This window comes from Ctenopharyngodon idella, chromosome 3 (assembly GCF_019924925.1).
Source record: "Ctenopharyngodon idella isolate HZGC_01 chromosome 3, HZGC01, whole genome shotgun sequence".
In the NCBI taxonomy this organism is placed as follows: domain Eukaryota; kingdom Metazoa; phylum Chordata; class Actinopteri; order Cypriniformes; family Xenocyprididae; genus Ctenopharyngodon; species Ctenopharyngodon idella.
This window is the reverse complement of record NC_067222.1, coordinates 42,610,989-42,630,745: the sequence shown is the minus strand read 5'-3', so window position 1 is coordinate 42,630,745 and position 19,757 is coordinate 42,610,989. Positions and strand designations below refer to the sequence as shown.

At 36.9% G+C, this 19,757-nt stretch overlaps 1 protein-coding gene across 5 annotated transcripts in view; it reads left to right on the top strand.

Annotated features, from left to right (window-relative positions):
* Positions 1-19,757, top strand: part of helz (helicase with zinc finger) — a 69,750-nt gene that overhangs the window by 30,309 nt on the left and 19,684 nt on the right. For all 5 annotated transcript variants that reach the window (XM_051888025.1, XM_051888023.1, XM_051888027.1 and 2 more), the window contains exons 17-21: positions 3,970-4,088; positions 7,447-7,592; positions 10,687-10,834; positions 11,014-11,197; positions 14,367-14,595. In XM_051888025.1, coding sequence (XP_051743985.1) covers positions 3,970-4,088; positions 7,447-7,592; positions 10,687-10,834; positions 11,014-11,197; positions 14,367-14,595 — 826 coding nt within the window. The remainder of the gene's footprint in view (positions 1-3,969; positions 4,089-7,446; positions 7,593-10,686; positions 10,835-11,013; positions 11,198-14,366; positions 14,596-19,757) is intronic.

Below are 19,757 nucleotides of genomic sequence, written 5' to 3'. Positions count from 1 at the left end.
TAATTTCCTCCTATGTGTCTGAGCACAGGATCATCTGTTGCTAAGAGACCCAGCTCGCCTGTCTGACACACTCAGCATCATTAACACCCAATGCAGTCGTCTGTTTCTTTTTCGTTTGTCTCCCTTCTTTTTTATCTGTTCATTTAAAGTCATTACTGCTGATTTCTGGCATTGTGCTAATGTGTTTTGAGGGGTGGAAGTTTATTCCCTCCAGTGGCACAAACATTTTGGGTTTGTATAACTTATAGTCTGAATAATAAGAATAAGTGTATATATGTATGTATATATGTATGTGTATATATATACATACATATATATATATATATATATATATATATATATATATATATATATTTATTTATTTATTTATTTTAGGGGTGTAACGGTACACAAAACTCACGGTTCGGTATGTACCTCGGTTTTGAAGTCACGGTTTTGAGCCCAAACTATTAGCCTAAATTCAATCGCTTTTTATTTTTAGATAAAATAATCAACTCTCAAATAACAAATTGTATGCAAACATGTAAGCTGCGCATAAGGCAGTTTTTGCATTTGCACTTCTATACAACATTTCCTTGTTTATCAGTTTTTTGACATTACACAATTTAGCACAGAAGCCTAAACTACTTGACTGTTGTCATGTCATAAGCTGTCATTAGATAACTATGTGAATTTTTTTCAATCAGGGTGCAGGATGTGAAATTTTGAAATAATTGTTTGTTATATCATTTGGCTGCAGTTGTGCGTTAAAAAAATTTAACTGGTAGTGTGAAATAGGCACATACTATCATAATATTGAAATATTGATCGATATACCCCTGAATCGAATCGTATCGCAGAACTTCTTGAGGTATCGGAAAATATCGCATCGCTGGCTATGAGAATCAATATTGTATCGAATCATGACGAACTGTCCGATTTACACCCCTAATGACCATTTCAGTAAGTTGTACTGTATCTTTCAACATACCTTCAGATGTTCATTCATGTTTATTCTGTAACTAGTATTAAAGAGGAAGAGATGATCGCGTTCACTCGCGCTCTGCACTGCCGGTTGAGCTGAGGCGCCTGTACAGTGATCTGTCACGCCGCATCAAAGCGCGTCAAAACGGCATTTTCTGTTTAAATTTTGTGATTTCGTGGACAGAATTTGAAGGATGACACTTTAGTAACAAAACGCAGAGCTCAATAAGAGCTTGATTATTGGTGGTTAAAACATTCAATCACTTTTTATTTTTAGATAAAATAATCAACACTCAAATAACAAATTGTATGCAAACATGTAAGCTGCGCATAAAGCAGTTTTTGCATTTGCACTTCTAAATGTTTTTACTCCAATTCGTTGTTGAAATATAATCATTTCTACACAGTGGCTGTCATTTTCACAACAGATTTATTTAAACATACATTAAACAGCCTAATCAGGACATCACTAAAGGTTAAGTAAGATATAATGATTAAATAGGCTAATACAGTGCATATATTAAGCGAAAGAGTTCATTTCTCTAGCGAACTAACAAGCTGTGGACACTGAATGGCACTGAATGCTACATGACATATTGTTTACAAGCTTTCATTGATGTCTTTCTGCCGTTGAAACACTGATTGAGCAATTACACGAGATATGACAATTTATAGAGGCACCTTTGCTTTAGGACTCTCCACATTTTCACACAATGTCCGTCTATGCATTATCGCTAACGCGTGCATTCTGGTTTAAACTACCTTTCAGAGCTTGTGAAAGACGCTCGGGACAGTAGATGGAACTGTCTCTGTCCCGATCAGCCAGTGCTGAATCTTCACGAAAGTTTATCATTTGCTCGTGTTTAAAGCCTTGCAAAAAGCAGCGCGCATACATCTCAAACAGTGTCTGTTAGTTAGATCACAACACTGGAGAACAGAGCGCTATGAATCGCTCTTCACACACAGAGTAACTGAAATTAAAACTGTTAAAAGAAAATGCTCAATAACTGCTGCGTAGGAGCGCTGCGCGCTGTGACTCTGTTGCTTCAAGCGCATCATTCTGCACACGGGATGCGCATAGGTGCTTTGTACCACTGTGTATTGGAGCCTTTATAATACTTTTGCACAATGAAAGAATATTAATAGCCAGTATTGTTCTGTCCTACCTATAATATATTGGTGCTTCATTAAAAAGCTGCGCTATACATTTAAAATAAATATCTTTTAATTTAATAGAATATAGGCCTATTTACAATATATACACAATATATACAACGTTTCCTTGTTTATTAGTTTTTTGACATTACAAAATTTAGCACAGAAGCCTAAACTACTTGACTGTTGTCATGTCATAAGCTTTCATTAGATAACTATGTGAATTTTTTTTATTTGTGGATGTTTCAATCAGGGTGCAGGATGTGAAATTTTGAAATAATTGTTATATAATTTGGCTGCAGTTGTGCGTTAAAAAATGTAACTGGTAGTGTGAAATAGGCACATACTATCATAATATTGAAATATTGATCGATATACCCCTGAATCGAATCGTATTGAGGTATCGGAAAATATCGTATCGCTGGCTATGAGAATCGATATTGTATCGAATCATGACGAACTGTCCAATTTACACCCCTGATGACCATTTCAGTAAGTTGTACTGTATCTTTCAACATACCTTCAGATGTTCATTCATGTTTATTCTGTAACTAGCATTAAAGAGGAAGAGATGATCGCGCTCGCGCTGCCGGTTGAACTGAGGCGCCTGTACAGTGATCTGTCACGCCACATCAAAGCGCGTCAAAACGGCATTTTCTGTTTAAATTTCGTGATTTCGTGGACAGAATTTGAAGGATGACACTTTAGTAACAAAACGCAGAGCTCAATAAGAGCTCGATTATTGGTGGTTAATGGTGGTTAGGCTACAATGTTGCAATGTAATGCTTCGATACACACGTGCACCAAACCAAAAGCCCTGTACCGAAACGGTTCAGTACGAATATGTGTACTGTTACACCCCTAATATATATATATAGATTCCTTATACAACAACTAATTTTCCACACTGTTTGTCATTAAATGAACTCAAGGAACTATATTTAATCACCATTACATAATAATAAACATCAATATTTACCTACATAGACTTCTGCTAAAACATTTTAATGAATGTAGAGGCATGCAGAGCAGTTTTGATTGATGCAAATCTATAGGGCAAATATAAAAAAGTTCAAAAGTTTTTTTGTTTTTTTTTAAAGAAATGCATACATTTATTTGATCAAACGTGACAGTAAATAAATTAATAATATTACAGATGATTTCTGTTTCAAATAAATGCTGTTTTTGTTATATTCATTAAAGTAACTGTCGCAGTTTCCACAAAAATGTTAAGCAGCACAACCGTTTTCAACATTGATAATCATACATGTTTCTTTAGCATCAAATCATATTAGAATGATTTCTGAAGGATCATGTGACACTGAAGACTGGAGTAATGATGCTGAAAATTCAGCTTTGCCATCACACGAACAAATTACATTTTAACATATATTCAGACAGAAAACAGCTATTTTAAATTATAATACACAATATTACAGTGTTTACTGTATTTTTGATAAAATAAATGCAGCCTTGGTGAGCTTCTTCTTTCAAAATCCTTAACATCTTCAACAAAGTTTCAATATTTGTGTAATAACAAATCTTTATGGCATAAAAATTGCATTAATATCATCATTATCTTGGAAAATAACAGGGAATGTAGTGTAAAGGTTTGATACATCAGTCAGCTCTTGTGTTCAATGTTGAATGACATATCTGAGAGTTATCCGTCAATCACACACTAAAAACTATACATCTGTTCCCATGAGATGGCGTGTGCACAACCTCTGCTGGATGCTAGATCCTTTTGTGTTAATGGCTGCTGATGTGTGTGTGTTATCTATTATTAATGCCTTCTCCTGTGAAGCTCCATGTAATTAATATTTCATTCCCGTGTGCGTGTTTCCAAAGGGATCTTCACACACATCCTGTTGGACGAGGCAGCCCAAGCCATGGAGTGCGAGACCATCATGCCATTGGCGTTAGCCGCTAATAGCACCCGAGTCGTGCTGGCAGGAGACCATATGCAGGTACCTGAGTGATGAGATCAGCACTGAGCATGGCAACATTGCAAAGGCTCTTTATGTGATTTAAAAACTAGAGAATTAGAAAATTGACCCTTTTCGCTTTAATTATACATCACTTTCAAACAACTTTTTCTTTTCAAACGTTTGCTAGATATCTGATGCAGAAAATGCATCATAGAATCCAATCATAAAAATAGAATTTACAGTATAATGCGGAATGTTACAGAATGTTGAAAATATATCTTTCTAATCACGATGGGCGCTAGTGTCTGTGAATATTAAACCACTAAAAGACTGCTCTTGAATCTGAAGTCTGCATGTTCTGCTTGTCTCTGCGTGAATGAGCAGCACTGTTTCATCTACTGCACACATACTGAAGCACACGTGATGCGTGTGGTGTTTTCAGCGTCTGCCGTCTCATTAAATGAGGACGTGAACACATGAACTTCATCTCCAGAGCTGCGCTGAGAGTCACTTCACCAGCATTTCATTTGATTAAAAAAAAAAAACAGAATTTGGGGAAAAAAAATAACAGATTTCATAGGGGCCCTAAAACTGTCATTTTTGTTGAACTTATAATAAATTATTGTTAAATTTGTAAGAGTTTTGTGATTTCAATTAATTTGACTTTTTGATTACTACAAATTTAATCAGAATCCAGAAAAAAAAAAAAAATCAAATGAAAAAAATCCAGAATCCAGAACAATTTAAATGGAAAGAATAGAATCCAGGGATATTATATCGGGGCAAAAAACTGAATTTGGGAAAAAATAAAACACATTTCTAAGGGCCCTACTTTTGCCAAACAGACTGTAAGAATTTTGACTCATTGGTTCCTTTCATTTGCTTACAAGTGAAGATTTATGAATGTTTTAGTTAGTTCACCAAAGGGTTAGTTCACACAAAAATTAAAATTCTGTCATTAATTCCTCACCCTCATGTCGTTCCACACCCGTAAGACCTTCGTTCATCTTCGGAACACAAATTAAGATATTTTTGATGAAATCCGATGGCTCAGTGAGGCCTGCATTGACGGCAAGACAATTAACGCTTTCAATGCCCAAAAAGCTACTAAAGACGTGTTTAAAACAGTTCATGTGAATACAGTGGTTCAACCTTAATGTTATGAAGCATCGAGAATACTTTTTGTGTGCCAAAAAAACAAAGTAACAACTTTATTCAACAATATCTAGTGATGGGTGATTTCAAAATACTGCTTCATGAAGCTTTACGAATCTTTTTGTTTCGAATCAGTGGAACAACATGAGGGTGAGTAATTAATGACAGAATTTTCATTTTTGGGTGAACTAACCCTTTAAAACTTGAACTAAACTTAGTACAAGACGACAACTTGGCCTAGATTATAATATTTCTGCTAATTAACGCTGGATCAGAACTTGACCCCTCTCTGATGACTGGACTGAGCCAAAGTCTCTTTTAAGGCAAGTAATTTCACTCGGCGGCCATCTTTGAAATGCCTCTCGGGCCGCTATTTCAGTCATGCAAGTGCAGCTCCTATCTCTTTGAATGGGGAAACATCAAGTTTTCTAAAGCTGTTCACCAAACTTACGATTAAGGGGCTGTTTACACAACACCATTTTCAACTAAAAACATCATATTTTTTTTATGCCTTTTGGCCGTTCATTTACATGACAACAGCATTTTGGGAGCCTGAAAACGCAAACTGGATTCAAAGTGCAACTTTCTGAAAACGATACTGTTATCGTCTCTGTGTAAACTACAAAAACGTAAATCAAAGAAAATGGTGACGTCATGCGCTTGCGTATTACGTGTTCAGTCTGTAGGCGTGTAGTGTTCACATCGCCACCTACTGGCTTGGAGTGAATACAGCAATTTTAAGTTGTTTTCACGGATCCGTGTCAACAGGGATTGTTTTGACAATGTTGTCGCGTGTACTCAAAAAATGCAAAAGAAAACTTTTCAGTTTTTAGTACATTGTTGTCGTGTAAACATACCCTAAATGTCATATTTGAAATCACCAATGAAATCTGACAACTGTATCATAAATTTTGTTTCTAAACACTCTGCATTTTTCAGGCTGGACCAGCCAATGCGCATTTGCAGTCAAAAGCGTGCATATAGCAACCGAAGCTTCCAGCTGCAGTGATGCAATGACTTTATCAATCAGCGATTGGCTCTTTTATTTAGAAGGCGGGATTTATTCTGCCATGTTGCTATTTGCACTTTCTCCCATTCATAAATAATATGAGTGCACCGTCTTTCTGTATATAAAGTCTTTGACTGAGCTCAACCCAGAGATCAGGTCAACAGGCTCTCTATGCTGTCACATCCTGTCTCTCCTTGCTGCCCTCAGTCTGAGACAGTGTCACATCAGTGTCTGACTCCGGTGCCTGTGAAGAACCGCCTCAGCCCGAGTGGAACCAATGAGCCACTAATTAAATGCCACTTAGATAGAAACCTCATCACCCACCCTTACTTCCTGCTGCATTAATAATTCATCTCACACCCCACCTGTATCTCCTCTCACGTGGCCTCAAATCTATTAGTTAGGAATGGGCAATCATTTCTTTAGTAGTTGTCGACCAGCATGGGTTGCTAATATCTAGAGAGAACAGTGACCGATTGCAGAATAGATGGGCACAAAGTAGGAAAATGGATATTAATGTTTATTTTTGCAAATTATTTCCTAAAAATGTAAATGTATTTGAAAACTAAAAAACATACTCTCTAAAGCAGTGTTATTGTTAGCTAAAACTATTAAAAATCATTCTTCAGTGATTAAAGTTAAGTAAAAATATAAAATATATATTAAAATAAACAACATAAAAATTAAATAAAAATATATATTATAATAAATAAAATGTAAATATATATATATATATATATATATATAAAATATAAATATTAAAGTAAAACTTAGGGGGGAAAATTAGACTAACTTAAGTACTAAAATTACTAAAACTGAAATAAAATTAATTAAAGCTATATAGCAATATTTAAAACAAGAAAAACTAATAAAAAAAAGACAATCCTAGCCCTAAGCATATAAAATGACTAAAACCTAAAATATATAAAAATAAAGCTAATTCAAAACATTAATAAATACCAGAATAGTATATAAATGAACATAGAATAACCTTGCTCTTACTCACATCATTGTTCTGTGTTTGTACACATCAAGATCGCAAGAAAAGCCTTTATCAAATGTCAAAATACTAAATATTAGCCAATACATCATTCAACGACTAGATTCAAGAAATAGTTAATCCCAAGACACATCACATCATGCTTGAGGTTAGTGAACCCAAAGGCCGTTGATCTTTGTGTGTGTAGTGTAACGCATGTAAGCGTGACTCTGAGGTCTCCTGTCCCCTTGCAGCTCAGTCCGTTTGTGTACAGCGAGTTTGCGCGGGAGAGGAATCTGCACGTGTCTCTGCTGGACCGGCTGTACGAGCATTACCCATCCGAGTACCCCTGCAGGATCATGCTGTGTGAAAACTACCGCTCCCATGAGGCAATCATCAAGTAGGTGTGAACTTTTTCACACCACTCTTCCTGAGGAGAGACAGACATGCAAACACACAAAACATTAGGGGTGTGTTGTTGCCGACATAATTACGCGCATGTCTGTCAACCGATTCTCTCTCAGTCTCTCACTGTTACATCTTTGTCTCTGTCTTCCTGTCTGTTTCTCTCCATTTCTGCTTCTATCTTTCTCCATTTAACTTTTGGGTTGGTTTAGATGTAGATATATTATATATATGACATGAATCAGGTTCTAAACTATTAGGATGTAAGCACTTGTCTATTCTAATAAGGTCACAGATTGAAGGTAAAAAGAAATACTAAATTCAGAGAATAAAAAGCAACAAACCAAATAGTTCTTCATGGTTAGGAGAGCAAAATAAATAGGCTCATCAACTTTTATAATTGAGAAAATGCTTCCCATATTTTGTGTTGTTGATATCCAAGGCCGTGTAGTGTTGTGCATATTCATCTGTTAACGTGTTGAACCTAGATAGATTTAGTAGATGCCAACATAGAAAGGTTCCCCTTATCCTCAAACACTGAAAATTGCAGTAAAAGATATGACCAAGAATACATTAGTTCAGTTAGCAAACATGGTAATACCAAATTATCACCAAAATTTCATCCTACCAAAATAACACCAGAAATACTATATTGCCCTTTTAAATACATTCCTCAAAAGTTGGAGCATAGTGGAAATTTAAAGGGTTTGTTCACCCAAAAATGAAAATTTATGTCATTAATTACTCATGTCGTTCCACACCCGTAAGACCTTCATTCATCTTCAGAACACAAACTAAGATATTTTTCATAAAATCCAATGGCTCAGTGAGGCCTCTATTGCCAGCAAGACAATTAACACTTTCAACACCCAGAAAGCTACTAAAGACATATTTAAAGACATATTTCATTTATTTAGTTCATGTGACTACAGTGGTTCAACCTTAATGTTATGAAGCAACGAGAATACCTTTTGTGTGCCAAAAAAACAAAATAACGACTTTATTCAACAATATCTAGTGATGGGTGATTTCAAAACACTGCTTCATGAAGCTTCGAAGCTTTTTGAATCTTTTGTTTTGAATCAGTGGTTCGGAGCGTGTAGCAAAGTCACACCCCCCAGTGGTGAAACATTGAAATTGATTCGAAACACCACGTAACGAAGCCTCGTTTATTGAAATCACGTGACTTTGGCAGTTTGATACGCGCTCCGAACCACTGATTCGAAACAAAAGTTTCGTAAAGCTACGAAGCTTCATGAAGCAGTGTTTTGAAATCGCCCATCACTAGATATTGTTGAATAAAGTCGTTATTTTGTTTTTTCGGAGCGCAAAAATTATTCTCGTCGCTTCATAACATTGAGGTTGAACCACTGTAGTCACATGAACTGTTTTAAATATGTCTTTAGTAGCTTTCTGGGCATTGAAAGTGTTAATTGTCTTGCTGGCAATGGAGGCCTCACCAAGCCATCGGATTTTATCAAAAATATCTTAATTTGTGTTCTGAAGATGAACGAAGGTCTTACGGGTGTGGAACGACATGAGGGTGAGCAAACAGAATTTTCATTTTTGGGTGAACTAACCCTTTAAGGCTAAATTAGCTGGATTTTCTTGGTTGAATTATTGTCAATAGCTAATCTGGATTTTAGCAGGTTTTAAAATTGGTTTCCCATGAAATTTCATCCAAAAGGGCTGAATAATGTTCATGTTGGAAGAAGCTGGATATGATGATAAAACATCAAAAACATGACAAATCTAAAGGAGTATTTCCTAGTTTAATTTCCTCTGTAAAAATGACTACTTTTGACATTTCTGACAGAATATTCATTAAAATGACAAAACATGGGAAAAACACACACCTTCTCTGATAGAAAGCGATTGAAATGCCTTAAAATATAATTAGTCCATAGTATAGTCCACTCATAAAATTGCTTCTATTTATGCATATTTTTTTTTCTTTTTTTGAAAATCACAAATTACATTATCAACATAAGAGTGAAAAGTTTAATGAGTTTTAGTTTTTTTTTTTTTTTTAATGACAGCAGCACTTGAAATTAATGAACTACACAAGTTTGTGTCAAAACTGATGAATGTTTTCCAGCATGATTTGAGAACGAACAAAGAGCATCTTAAGCTTCAGTGGAAACAAGAACATTTGACAGTCATATCATTGTCACAAATGTGCGTATTTGAATAATGTCCTAGAAATAGTGCAGAATCAAATTTTGTATTAATTTCACATAACTTTTATTGGTTTTACTTTTTCTTTTGAAGTCCTAAGCTGTATTTCCATGTTTAAAATACATATTGAATTGCAGATTTTCAGTGTGGACCCAGACTTTGAATCCCATTGCTATGTTCTTAAATTATTTTATGTAAATATATGCAAACATAAAACACAATCCTCCTTGGGATCAGTTTCAATCCATGTTTTAAATATAATACCAAACTTTTTTCCTCATGGACAGAAAATTGAGGCTTATAGCCACATACACACACTCCAACACTCCAACAGTAACACATGCTGTAATTCCCTGTTTGGACTCCCAGTTGTGTGTTTTGATATTGAAATCTGACAAAACAGAATAAAGATGGCAGCCAAAGATGGAACACCTCTCTGAGCAGCGGGAGCCATGTTGACACCAGCGCTGGGGCTTTGTAAATTGAGTGCCAGTCTGCTTTTGATGCGTTCAGGCATTCGCTGATAGCCTCTTCCCGATGCCTCCCAGTGCTCTCCACTTTTGAGAAGTCAGAAATAATGACTAAAACGTCCTTGATTGGAGAGCTTTGGTGTCAAATTGTTCACTGAAATGGATATGACACTGAAATTTGCATTATGTTGGTTTTTATCGAATCATTTTGCATGTAATCTGCATACATTGTGCTGTTGAATATTTGAGTGAGTAATATCCAATTCAACCAATGCGTAATTGTGGAATATATACAGAAAGTGTTAATAAACCTATTGCAATGATGAAATGCATTTGGCAGCATTTGAAATCTTCTAGTGTTTTAGCTTCATATTTGAAGTTAGAGGTCTTGAACCTTTTTTAAGGTTGTCAGTGCTGACTGTGTGTTCTGGCTGACTGCAGCTACACGTCTGAGCTCTTCTACGAGGGCAAACTGATGGCCAGCGGGAAGCAGCCACCCCATAAGGACTTCTACCCTCTGACCTTCTTCACTGCCCGCGGAGAAGATGTTCAAGAGAAGAACAGCACGGCTTACTACAACAACGCTGAGGTAACCTCAACATAACAGTTGACAAGTTGTTGTTGTTTTCTCTTTTCATCCATTACATATAGTTTTCAGTGCGCTAGATTTGGTGCAAACCGGCCTAATATCAGATTGACTAGATGCATGTGTGTATTGGGCCGTTATCATTGAGAATCCATTGGGAATGCTCTGTTGTCCCTGTGCAGGTGTTTGAGATAGTTGAGCGGGTGGAGGAGATGAGGAAGAAGTGGCCGGTGGCCTGGGGGAAGCTGGACGAGGGCAGCATTGGTGTGGTCTCGCCCTACGCCGACCAGGTCTTCCGAATCAGAGCCGAACTGCGCAAAAAAAGGATGCCAGAGGTCAGCGTGGAGAGAGTGCTCAATGTCCAGGGTGAGTGAAAGATGCTATGAAAGCTAGTTTCTGCCACTGAATAAAAAAAATAAAAGGGTATAATTGTGACTTTTTATCTCACAATTCTGACTTTTTTCTCAGAATTACTTGATATAAACTTACAATTGCGATATATAAAGTCAGAATTGTGAGTTATATAGTCGCAATTGCGAGTTACGAAGTCAGAATTGCGAGTTATGAAGTCAGAATTGCGAGTTATGAAGTCAGAATTGCAAGTTATGAAGTCAGAATTGCGAGTTATGAAGAGTTATAAAGTCAGAATTGTGATTTATAAAGTCAGAATTGAGTGATATAAAGTCGCAATTGCGAGTTATAAAGTCAGAATTTTGAGATATTAACTCAATTCTGAGAAGTTTTTTTTCAGCAGAATTGGACTTTATAACTCGCCATTGCGAGTTAATATCTCACAATTTTGAGAAAAAAAGTCAGAATTGCGAGTTTATCCTGCAATTGAGTTTATAACTCAAAATTCTGACTTTATATCTCGCAATTGTAAGTTTGTATCTCTCATATCCGAGAAAAGAAGTCCGAATTGTGAGAGAAAAAAATCACAATTACCGTTTTCATTTTTTATTCAGTGGCGGAAACAAACTTCCGTAAGATGCGCATACGAGATCTAAACTGTATTTTAATATGCAAAAATCTGATTTACAACGAGCAGAAATCTGTATGAAATGTTACGAACAATAGATATAATAATTGCTGAAAGTGAGGTGTTATGTCAGAGAGCACTCTTTCATCAGGGAAAAAAATCCCAACTTTAATAGTCAAGCATATTTACAGTACAAACCTTGTCAGTGAACTATGAGGGCAAAAAACAAAAACAAAATAATCGTTCATTAATCGTAATCGAGGTAAAATGTTCAATTAATCGAGATTTTGATTTTAGGTCATATCGTCCAGCCCTAAATGGAGCTGATCTTTCCAACAGAAAACACTCCTCGAACTCCTGGTAAAGCAAAAAAAAAAAATTCCTAATAGTAATTCCAAATGATGTTAATGTCTTTCTTTTAAAACAACATCAAAAAAGACTTTGCTGAATAAATGCAGACAATACAACCACAATTGCAAACCATATAGTCAAGATTCATGTTTAGATTTATTACAGTTTGTCACTGAGAAGGTTTGCTCACAGATTTAGTCACAGTACAAGCCCAAGCAGCCTTGTGAAGGAACATAGACTAGTTGAATTACACTTTCATATGAGCAGAATATTGCAGTGGAGATTGTTAAACTCCAACATACATTTTGGGAAGATTAAGTAAAACACTGGGCAGAAAATGTATCCATTTTAAAGGATTAGTTCACTTTCAAATGAAAATTACCCCAAGCTTTACTCACCATAGAGCCATCCTAGGTGTATATGACTTTCTTCTTTCTGATGAAGACAATCAGAGAAATATTAATAAATATCCTGATGCATCCGAGCCTTATAATGGCAGTGAGCGATACTAACGAGAATGAGCTGAAGAAAGTGCCTCCATCCATCATAAACGGACTCCACACGGCTCCGGAGGCTTAATAAAGTCCTTCTGAAGTGAATCGATGTATTTGTGTAAGAAAAAAAATCATATTTAACAAGTTATGAAGTCAAATATCTAGCGACCGCCTTTCGTATTCAAGTTATGAAGAAAGTGTAAAACTCTCGCAGTTCAAAAAGCTTACGCTACGTCCTACGCCTTCCCTCTTCAACTTACGGAAAAAGCTTAACTGACGCGATGCCAGTTTACGATTAAAATGATTAATCATCTGGCCCTGATAGTTTACCATCTTGGATTTATGATTTCACCAACCAGTGAAAAAGATTGCTTTCCTGGGGAAGGAAACATTTGATGCTACCTCAACAATTTTGTCAAAGTGAGGTATTTTCAGCATAATTAAGGTATTGGAACATCTTTCGCGTTGTGAACGCACCTGTGCTGCTTTTAAACTGCTGCCCCTGGAAGAAGATCACTAGGTTTTAAACCAGACCCCATGTGTCAGCCCAGAAGGGTGGCAGAGAGAGCAAGTTTACCAGATGGCAATTTAACCTGCTAAATGTGTGTTTGGTGTCTGGGAAAAGAGCTGGTGTCCCGCAGGTTTCATTTGAAAAGCCAGATTGGTTTGTACATAATTGATGGCGTTTGGTTCAGCATGTTGCATTGAAATCACCATTTTAATGGATGGAGAAATTCCTGTAACTCAGGTGCTTGTTTGGCACAGAGATTAATCTTAAGTGATCATTACCCGGTTTATGTTCTGCCTGGCTGCCAATCTCAGCTGGGAACCAAAAAGGAGAAGTCACTGTAAGTTCTGCATTTGTCGTAAATCATAGGTTGCTTTAAGAGATCCTCTGTAATTGTGACATTAATTTCCTCTGAATGCCTCTTTTGCATATTCACGGCTTTACAGTTTTCCAGGGTCAACATGTGGTCAAATTTAAACCTATTTTCTAAAACACCTTCGTTTTAAGTCTTACTGTTATAAGTTGTTCATTGGTTTTTAACAGGGATTCCCAAATGGGGGTTCATGAGGGAGCTGCAGGCAGTGTTGCCGACTTAGCGACTTTGTCACTGGATAAGCAACTTTTTAGACCCCCCAACTAGCGACAAATTTAGTGGCTTTTTGGATTGCTGGTTAACATGTAGTCGGTCACTATATCATACTTGTTCCATTTTCTAACTGAAGTTATGGAAATGAAAACAGCTTTATTGGATATTCGACGATGTATTAAAATACAGTATGTGAGCAAGGAATGTTTTCATAATTTATGAAATACTTTTTTGTTCTGCAATGTGTCAAAAACATCATACAGCTCAGTCATGTGTCATATGTCATTTGAAAGGTCTTACGGAGTAGAATACAACAAGCATGATTGTTTTGGGCTTTGACTAAACTTGAGCGAGTTTTTGTTCGTGAAGCCCCGCAAGACCCATATGTAAATAATATACCAGTTTTTGGTATTTTGTTTGTAACTTCATGAAACATGCTCCGATTGTGGAGGAAGAAAAGAAAAGAAAAAACTTCCAGCAGAATGTAATAACTTGCTCTGCCCCTGAAACAACAACTTTTTCGAAGTAAATTGGCTTTCACGTTGACTTTTTATTAAATATCTTTAGCTAGCCTGGTTAGCAACAGGTAAAGTACACGTATCTCCTTCTGTCCGTAGGTAAGCAGTTCCGGGTGCTGTTCCTGAGCACCGTCCGCACCCGTCACACCTGCAAACACAAGCAGACGGCCATCAAGAGGAAGGAGCAGCTGGTGGAGGACTCAACTGAAGACCTGGACTATGGCTTCTTGTCCAACTACAAGCTGCTGAACACCGCCATCACTCGAGCGCAGTCTCTGGTGGCTGTGGTGGGAGACCCCATCGCCCTCTGCTCAGTGGGGCGCTGCAGGTAATCGGACACTTTTTATACGGCTTAACCACTTCGTTTGTTGAAGTTAACATCCATCCATCCCTCCCTCCATTCATTCCATTCACACTACTGGTCAAAAGTTTGGAATAATTTGGGGAAAAAAAAAAAGAAATTATGTCTGTGAAAGAAGTTTATTATGATCACTAAGGCTAACTTCAGTCTTCAATGTCACATGATCATTCAGAAATCATTCTAATATGCTGATTTGCTGCTCAATTTTTATCAATTATTATTGTAACTCAATTAATTAATAATGGTTCTTCAAGAGTTTGTTTTTGCTGCTTAACATTTTTGTGGAAATCATGGAAATCAGCATATATTTGAAAATATAAATCTTTTGTAACATTATAAATGTCTTTACTGTCACTTTTTTCTCTGTATAAAAGTATGAATTTCTTAGTGTTAGTTTAAATTTAAAAAAAAATCTTACTTAACCTACTTTTGAATGGTTGTGTATCACTGTTTCCACAAAAAATATTAAGCAGCACAACTGTTTTAAACATTGATAATAATCATAAATGTTTCTTGAGCATCAAATCATCATATTAGAATGATTTCTGAAGGATCATGTGACACTGAAGACTGGAGTAATGATGCTGAAAATTCACATGAATAAATTACATTTTACGCTATATTAAAATAGAAAACGGTCATTTTAAATTGTAATAATATTTTGCAATATTGCTGTTTTTCATAAAAATTTATGGAAGAATTATTTTACAATCATCTGAATGTTTTCGGACTTTGTGATGTGAGAAGAGCTTTATGTTTTGTGGGTAAGCCTGTCTGGATGTGTAAGCAGGGCAGACAGTGGCTCACTGCTGTCTGGTTTTGGTGAGTACCTGTGTAGTCAGAGTCCCCAAAAGGAAGAGCTGTCCTTCTGCCTTCCCATCTTACACTTCACCGCTGTCAGCTTGGACTAACAGGCTTCTCAAACACGGACGCTTCAGACATTGCATCTATAGAAGGGACTTTGGCACCTCTCTTCAGGGTTCTGTTAGGAGGATGGTGTGAAGCAAATGCACTTGTTTACCGTCCCAGCTTCAGTGCACTGTTTTTGGCATGTGTAGGGCTACAACAACGAATTTGATTCTGCGGACAGAAATTATCTGCCGGTCTCGTCACTTTACAGTAGTAAATAACGCATTTCTGTGGACAAAACGCATCTGAAATAAAGTGGAGGAAATGGATTGAGCTGCTGCAGGAAAAGTGCTTGACCACTTTCAAAAACAGTATGCAGTATAGTGTACACATGCTGTGCGCAATATGCTAGTATTTTTTCCAGCCATTGATTCTTGGATTTCAGAATCAATTTAAAATTATCCAAACAAAGGGCACAATTAATTAAAAAAAAATTGTTTTTATTCAGATTAAACCTACGCCTAATAGCAAAGGTACAAATACAAGAGAGCAGTGAATGATGATGTGTAGCTAGTGGGAAGGTAACAATCCCCAGTGCCTGTGACCTTTGACCTCTCGTGTTTTGGCTCTTGTGCCGGTTCTTTGACATGAATATGACAGTGTGTATTGCTGTCAGGCAGGGTTGGGTGTTCTGTCTGTCTGTGTGTGTTTGTGTATGTTTATATGGGTGTGTTGACGCTCCCTCAGAGAGCTGTCTGTCACTTCGTTGGCAACCCTCTGCTCCTCCGGCTCTATCCTCCCTAGCTGCAGCTCCACTGTCGCTATGGAGACAGACTCGCATCAACCAATCGGTAGAGCCCGGCCACAGTAAATGTCAAGCCGAAGGGCCTGGCAATTAAATCTGTATCTGTGGTGAGCTTGTTGAATGGACAGCACTGTTTAACAGACTTCAATAATCCAAGAGTTACCCTTGTGACATGACCTGTGATTACCAATCCTGCTAAAGTGCTATGATAGTTTCAAAGAATCTGGAGATGGGTTAATCTCTCTATGTTAAAAAATATCCTGGCTTTATAATGGTAGTGAATGGTGCTTGAGATTTTGAAGCCCAAAAGAACGCATCCATCCATCATACAAGTAATCCACATGGCTCCAGGGGGTTAATAAAGGCCTTCTGAAACAAAGCGATGGGTATTTGTAAGAAAAATATCCATATTTATAACTTTAAAAACTATAACTAACTTCCAGCAGACAGCCGTATGCAAGTCGGCTTACGGTGGAAGTGAAACCCCTGACCCCGACGCATGACGTATTGACGAACACGGAAGCAAACACCGCAAAACAAAACACTGGTCACAAATAAGTCTAAAATGAGAATTTAAAAAAAAAAAAAGGTCTGAGGATTTTGATATAAGAGAAGAGGAGCTTCGTTGAAAAGTTTGTTGCCCAGCCCTATTTGTTTGAACCGTGAGAGGCGTCAACTCTCACTGAGTTGTTTTAACTGAAAGCAACTTGTACTGACGTATCTTAAAGGGTTAGTTCACCCAAAAATGAAAATTCAGTCATTTATTACTCACCCTCTTGTCGTTCCACACCCGTAAAACCTTCATTCATCTTCAGAACACAAATTAAGATATTTTTGATAAAATCTGATGGCTCAGTGAGGCCTCAATTGACAGCAAGACAATTAACACTTTCAGATGCCCAGAAAGCTACTAAAGACACATTTAAAACAGTTCATGTGACTACAGTGGTTCAACCTTAATGTTATGAAGCGATGAGAATACTTTTTGTGTGCCAAAAAAACTAAATAACGACTTTATTCAACAATATCTAGTGATGGCCGATTTCAAAACACTGCTTTGGAGCGCATATCAAACTGCAAAGTGACTTGATTTCAGTAAACGAGTCTTCGTTGCGTCAAAAGTGGTCGAAATTTCAGTGGTTCACCACTGGGGGGCGTGACTGGCAGTTTGATACGCGCTCCGAACCACTGATTCGAAACAAAAGATTTGTAAAGTTTCGAAGCTTCATGAAGCAGTGTTTTGAAATCGCCCATCACTAGATATTGTTGAATAAAGTCGACATTTTGTTTTTTTTGGCACACAAAAAGTATTCTCGTCGCTTCATTACATTTAAGGTTGAACCACTTTAGTCACATGAACTGTTTTAAATATGTCTTTAGTAGCTTTCTGGGCATTGAAAGTGTTAACAGAATTTTCAGTTTTGAGTGAACCAACCCTTTAAAATATGTCATTGGCATTGTTTTGTCTCGAAATGCACACCAGTAATGTTTTTTCTAGTAGTTTCTAATTTTATTTAGCAAAATAGTTTCTTCTTTCTTTTTATTCTTTGGATATTTTGAACCAGAAATGTTCTTTTTTTTCAGGTTTTGTGAGATTCCCTGATATACCTAAGACAGATAAATATGTGTTTGCTGCAATTCTAGCTGGCTGTTGTATAACAGATCCACTGTCTACAAGCTGTTTTGCATCTAATTCAGTCTGTCACTGTAACTTCAACTTGTCAACTCCTCATCAAGCTCCTGATTAGTTCAATCAGTTCCGCTTCCTCGAGGCCTCATCATATTATCCGAAATGAGTTCTGCTGTCTGTGGAGGAGGGGGCGCAAACTATTGCTTGCGGAGTTGGCATGTATTGCAAACACTAACTCAACTTGAAGTCTCAAACTGTCTGGTGCTGAAATTGCCTGTGTTGTGGCGTGTGACATTGGAAGATGTGAAAGTGTGTAGCACTGCTGAGATCACATCAGGGATGGTGAAGTATATTCTGACATCTCTGCTTGGGTTGTTGCTCAGAGGTTTGTGCAATAAACTAACAGAAGATTTTATGTCACCTGTTGGAGTTTGGGTTCCTTGCCACTGTCGCCTCTGGCTTGCTTATGATGGCAAATTAATCAATACTGAACTTATTAAACTGGATAATGACACGGTTTTCTTACAGAGCTGCTATACAGCTAAAATTATGTACCTGTTATCACTGTAAAGCTGCTTTGAAACAATCTGGATTGTAAAAAGCACTGTATAAAGGTGACTTTACTTTACAGAGTTGTCAAGTTCATCCAACCCTTAAATTTTGTACCAAATTAATACTAATCATCAATTAGGGTCCTTAAAGATGAAGTAATTATGCATCAAAAGTGGCGCCCAACGCGGGGCCTTCATTAGGTTTATGATGCTTTTATTTGTTAACCTGCTTATCTAGTAACTTAAAGTATCTACAGACCTTGCGAATTATTACTACTTTGATTTCTTTACCAAGTACAAAACAGAGCCATGATCATCTTCATCGAATGTATGAGACCCAATTCAATGTGTTGCGAGTGTAGATAATGTCTTCAAGTGGCCCTAATGAGTTCAAAATATGGCAAAGATGCTTTCTGATAATAACCTGATATATATCAACTAGGCTGATTAATATGCTAATGTTTTGCCATTTTGAGATATTGGAATTGGCCGATAACCAGTTCAGCAGATTGACAATGCTTGTTCCCCTTGTGTTAGTTCCGAAATCCATCTTATGGTGAAATATTTTTGATAAATTTTGAATAAATATCATGAATGTGCATTTTATTCCATTATTTTGGTATACATATCATAGACTGTCATTAAATTACTTATGTATGTTATGTACCATTGTTGAATTGGCTCCAGCTAAATCTGATGGTGTTTAGATAGAAAAAAAAAAAGACCTGAGAGCAAATGTTTATTGCTTTAAAAGTTTGCCACCTTGTCTTTCTTAAACTCGAAAGCTTGAGGTCTTGAATCCACATCTGAGAAATGTTGAATCATATTCACTGGTAAGTTTTGCCTCATGGCTCCCTCTTTAAAGAAAGAAAGAAAGAAATACTAGAATTACCACAGCCTTAAACTCAAATCGTTTGACCACTAACGCTGTCTTTACCGTGACACAAGCATTCCAGCCTGTGCTTTATCTCCAAGCATCTATTTTCATCTATCTATTTTCCTTAAACTGACCAAATTCTTACAGCTTAAAATGTTACAAGATCCCTCATCTGCTTTCAGAGGCAGGAGAGACCATCCGCTAAATTACACGGTGACGCATTGAGTTTCTCCAGCTCTGAGTCACAGTGGAGGTCTGAGATTGCTTGAGATTGATGTCACTGGAGTCAGAATTGTGAATTTCCTTGTCCGAGCTGCAGCGATATGAAATGCAGCTATTAGGGAGAAAATCAGTCATATTTCTGCTTTCCATGTGTCAGTGTGGCTTTACCAGTCACCCGTGAGATCAGATTTGGTT